General features: G+C 36.5%; 1 protein-coding gene across 1 annotated transcript; it reads right to left on the bottom strand.

The window, feature by feature from the left end:
* Positions 1-4,278: 4,278 nt before the first annotated feature.
* On the bottom strand, positions 4,279-4,653 carry LOC136037889 (uncharacterized). The gene has a single exon (XM_065720744.1). The coding sequence runs from the start codon at positions 4,651-4,653 to the stop codon at positions 4,279-4,281; it is 375 nt and encodes a 124-aa protein (XP_065576816.1).
* Between the last annotated feature and the right edge of the window lie 1,024 nt (positions 4,654-5,677).

The following is a 5,677-nucleotide window of genomic DNA, read 5'->3' as shown; positions in this document are numbered from 1 at the left end:
AAGAAAATCACTGTTTCAAAATTTTTATTGGAGGGGTTGGGAAGAATGATATGCATGGGGTTTTCGGGGTTATTAGTGATTTGAGGTTGCCCTCAAGTTTTTTATAAGACAACTTTTATACCCCCGGGGTATAACTTACAGCTCTTTCCCTGAGGGATGTAGGGAGGTGTATCCTCAAAGACATAATTTTCGGATTGTCTAACTATCTTGAACAAAATGGCTATCTCAAAATTTTGAATGTATGTTTTTATGGAAATGATGGGTGTGAGGGGCTTTTTACTTTCCAATCACTTTTGAATATTAAAATGGGCACTAGCCTTTTTCATTTCCAGTCAACTGTAGAGGGTAGATAGTAAAATGTTGGGAAGTATCAACCCTCTTATTATGCAGATGGAATACTTATTTTATGTTCTAATGTAGTTTTCTGCTTCATAAAAATCTTATATATATTTCATTTCTATTCATTTTATCTATCACACTCATTCTAATCCACCTTTCGCTTTTACGCCAAAGTTTAACTTTTGCATTTACCATGATTTAAAAATGAAAAAAGCCCCTAAAAAGCCAGTTCTTTTAATATCATTTTAAAGGTGGGCCTTAAATGCCAAAATTACTAGTTTCGTCTTCATATGCATCCTTACTGTCCTGAAGCTATCAAATCAATCAGACTCCTTTCTTTGATTTGCGGTCATGACTCTTGAGGAAATTAAGAAATGTTTTGAGAAAACACATTGACAAGATTCAAACAACCGATCAAGGTAGCTGATCCATTGAGAGCACCTGAGATTAGAACTTTTTCTTCAGCCTCAGGTTCTTTTGTTTGTATTTTTAGAGGACTCACTGAAAAAAAATTGTTACTGCAGCTGTGATAATTAAAAGTGCAACATAGGCTATTTTGGTCGGAAATGAGTTATCTATGTGTCAAGGCTAAACTAAGCACGATCAATCGAAAAGTGCGCTCGGAATTGTACTATATCGTACCTTTACTAAGATAAAACGATACATAAGTCTCTAAGTGGTGTATGTTTCTTTTTTTTATTATCAGGTATTGCTATTTTCTTCGTCTTTCAGAACAACCACAGCCGACAAAATTTTTCAGTTTTTTGACATATGTCCCACTTCTATGACTATCTTAGTTCTATGACTATCTGCCTTAGTTCTTCTGCCCTAGGAATGACACATGGACGGATAATAGATGGACCAGTCTATTAACAAATGACCTGATATCAACTTTGTACAATCCTAATAGGGGGGGGGGGGGTCAAAGCCGGATTTACCTCTCACTCAATCGGACTCTACGTCTTGGCTTTTTCTACTATTAGCCATGGCTTGATACCCACAAACATTCGATTTTAAACAACCGGACAGTTGTCAACCTAAGGTTGTTAAACAACCTTAACAACAACCAGATCCGGTTGTTACACAACTGGTATATGTTCCACTTCTATTTATTACAGACGAGTGGGCAAGGGCAAAAGCAAAACTTAGAAAAATATTAACTAATAAGATCCTATCAAAATAATGGGATTTACAAAAAGTCGCCTAACAATATACTGCAAATAAATCATTTCACTACATAGTATTTCACTTCACTATAAAAATACTTTAAATAATTGGATATTAAAAGTCCATTTTACAGCCTAATCGCTTGCATGGTTTAAATATATTCCTCAGACTGAAGAGAAACTAGAAGTGAAATCTTGTCTCAATATTGATAGGAAGAACCGCTCAGGTAAATTTGGCCCTAAGAACTATAAATTTGTGAGTTTTCGGAATCCCTTCCAGGCTTCCACAAAGAAATGAAATTTAAAAAAGAATGAAATTCTCAACTTTCCTAAAACTTCCTTTCAGTAATGAAATAGTGGATAACCATCCCTCTATTTTGTGTGGACTGCTTAACTTAATGTTTAGAGACAAGTGTGGCTTGATGTGGCAATGCGAACTCTAAGACTAGGACAATTTTCATACAGCTTTTCAGAAGTCTAATTCAATTAGCTATCCCCTAATTTGCTTTCAAAGTTGGGTCAAAATTAGTGCGTTACACGTATAATCTCTTTTGAGTTAGGAGATGGGTCCAAATCCTTGTGTTGCTGGTTATTTACTTTGGAAAGGGGCCCAGCGGCGTGATTCTATATGCTTAGCCAAAGTTAAATCAGCTCGAAATGGGTACCTGGTAAAATTTTGGGAAGATAAAGAGGAAAGCTGTGTGAGAGTAAAGGGTAGCTGCCCCCCAGGCCCGCTCCCTTTGCGCCTTTTAGCTCAAAGGTCATGAAATGTAGATCAGCACCGCAAGTAGGAGCTATAAAGTCCATTGTTGTATTCTTTACCTTCACCTTTAGTTTTTGTTGCGATGGCATTGAAGGGGAGACAACGATAAAATGGACACACTGTTTTTAGAGTATTGTAATGATGGGAGCAGATATTAAGGAATTGCAAAATAGGTGAGGGGTTGTCAAAGAAGTGGAATGTAGATTCCAAAACCAGGAAATCCCAACATGGAACAAGATGTATACAAAAGATTCCTTTGAGTTCTCTTGCACCAGATATTAGGGCAAAAAATTAGTTTTAAATTTGATTTTAGGACTTAAAGTCAAGTAAATTTTAAATTTCCTTTTGTTAGATTATTTCAATTTTCAGGCAGTTTAAAGTCTCATTGTCAATCCTTTGGATTAAAATTATGGCACAGAGAAGTTAAGATTCATGTTTCGTCCTTATTTTGTCTGATTTTTGGTTATGGTAACGAAGATAAAAAGAAATTATAGACCCCGAAAAATTTTGCTTTGAAGGCCTTCCGTAAACAACTTATAACAATTTACAATAACGGTTCCAAGATTTTGTTTAAAAGGTGGGAGGTTTAAAAAAACTTTAAAAAACGCTTCAAAATTGTTTATATTAATATTTGTTACGTTTTTTCACATGTTTAATGACTTCACATTTAATGACTTCACATGTCATTAAAGCAATAATTATTGACATGAAAGACATCATTACCTGAATAACAAATACATTTAAAAAAAAGAAAGAAAAAAACAGCAATTGGTGCTTTGTAGTAGAATACTCATACTATAGATATACACGTCAAATTGGCTGTAGTTTGATCAGGGAAGTTGCCATGGGAGGGGTCTCCTCCAGGAATGATTTAGTTGTAACAATTTTAATTCCAATATTTAGTCGAAAATCCAATTTACCTCCAAAATTTCTTATTTGTAAATGAAACAGCAAATACGTGCTAATGACCTCTTATTCTTGGCGTTTTGTATTCAAATACTAACACCTAAAGGTAGAAGTGTCTGTAAAATACCAGGTTAACTTTCTTAAAATTTTTGCATTATATGAACTAAAATTCTTACTATTGGCCTATATTATTGGACCACTTCTAAAGCAGACGTGTTAAATAAAAGCAGTAGTGTAGACTACTATAATGTTATCTAATTCAGTAGTTTAAAAATATAACCAACCTTTGCCCATGCCTACACCATACGAAATGCGCACCGAAAATTTGTATGGAATTAAAACGGAACATAACAACGGAAAAAGAAAAAAAAACAGTCACACTAGGGAACATCACCAAACGTATTTACACATTTTGAACATTAGCAAAACTACTGGGACAGCATGGCTAACCACGGGTTCGCTCTTCCCTCAGTGTTTTTCAGAAAATTGTCGAAGACACAGTTAGTACATACTGTTGGATCAAATACAACGTAATTATGCATAATCTAGGAGTTCGACCAATCGATAAGCCGATCAATCGGCTTCGACCATTCGATAAGCTATGGTAAGTAATACTCTCAGATGGTTTCACAACTAAAACGCCCAAAGGAATTTCTTCTTTGCAGTGCCCCGCATTGAAAAAAAAGGTAGCAGATTTTGACATATTTACGACAAACCTACGTTATTGCATTCCCTATTCAACACATTTAATAGTCAATCAGCGATAGTCATTCGATAGTCAATCAGCATCAGCGATAGTCAATAGTCAATCGATAGTCAAGATTCGATAGTCAATCAGCATCCTGTTCAAACTAAGCAAGTCGTCAGCATACACCATCAACGAAACATCAATCCCTTTTGAAACACGAGACGTAGCTACTCGGTTTTGCACCGGCTGAACATTATTGTTGCACAAAATCAGAGATACAACAGAATCTTGCCTGACCCATTTATGAACCAGTACAATAGCCATTTGACCAGATTTAAGGGTATTTTGATTTGCGCTCTAAGACTATTGGACAAATAATATAATACTCTGACAATACACAAATTTAGCCCTTGTTTTTACACTTCCCGAAGGATCTGTACTTGCACCAACGATTCAAAAGCCCGGCTCACATCAAAAGAATAAATAACATGTATATCACTTTCTGCCTCAGAATCAGACGAAATAGCAGCAAGGGCGAACAGAGCATCAGTGCAACCGAGCCCTACCGCATAACCAAAGTGGTGGTTTAATATTTGGCAATAGTGTCTAACATTTGATAATATAAGCATTTCTAGAGGCTTGCATATGACTGGCGACAGTGTAATTGGGTGATACGAGGAGTATATAATAGCTGGATTCCCTTTTTTCAGGATGGGTGTAAGTTGCCCTGTACAGAAAGCATCGGGTAAAAAATTGACTACGAATATAATATGGCACAATAATGTTAACATTTCATACAAAAGACTAGTACCATTCACACTGAATCGCAAACAAACCGTAAACTCCGCATGATTTTTCTTTTTCAGCCTAAAGGCATTTGCAGTTACATCCGAAACAGATACGGTCCAGTCCGGAAAACTCGAGCTTAATTAAACAGATTCAGGTTGTTTGGCATATTGTCCAGCTACACTGGAATTCAGGAACCTATATTCGCTCGTAAAGTAAGCTTGCCAGTCATTTGGATCACTAGGCATGGACTGTGTGTTTTGCGATCCTTCATGTCGTCATTTCATTAGCGATTTGAATAATTAAATACTTTCTCTGCATAGTCATTTTTCACATTAGTACGATGCTGCTTGAGGGCTTTCTCAAATATACGTTTTGTTTTTATAAGGAGACAATAGAACACCGGACTTAGCAGGACCACTTTCCATCCACACTGAGAACCAGAACTTAGCATCCTGACATGCTTTCACTGGCTTTTGATTCTTTGATAACCCCTAGATTTCAGTACCTTAGCGAATTTTCTTAATGGGAATAGTAGACTTTTCTGCGGCTAGTATTGCGTGGGAGATTTCAGTATAGAAGGCATTAACCTAAATTTTAGTTTTCGGGATATTCCTCTGTATGTTGGCTTGTAGTAGACTAAATAGAACGCTAAACTTCTGAAGTGTCGTGTCAAGCACTGTATAGTACGTGATAAATTGGGAAGTCAGCATTTGATCAATCTTTTATTTCATTCCACTGTGAAGTACTTTTGGCCTTTGAGATACACACGCTAACACATGCTTCAATTGAGATGTGGTTGGCGGAGTGACTTCCCTTTAGCACACTTACTGTGCCACTCACGTTCGGTGTGCCTGCAACAGGGTCTATATTTGAGACTGAGCCACTAGTATGTACAAACGTGAAATATTTGTCTTTTGGGAGTATACGATACCGAATTTCAAGTACACTTAGGATCAGCTGGGACTGAGGAGACAAGTCATCGACTAGATCACAGCTGTAATCATCGATAATAACACGTTCCAGTTT

This window comes from Artemia franciscana, chromosome 17, assembly GCF_032884065.1.
Source record: "Artemia franciscana chromosome 17, ASM3288406v1, whole genome shotgun sequence".
Lineage (NCBI taxonomy): Eukaryota > Metazoa > Arthropoda > Branchiopoda > Anostraca > Artemiidae > Artemia > Artemia franciscana.
Note: the sequence above shows the minus strand (reverse complement) of the source record. Positions and strands in the feature narration are given on the sequence as shown.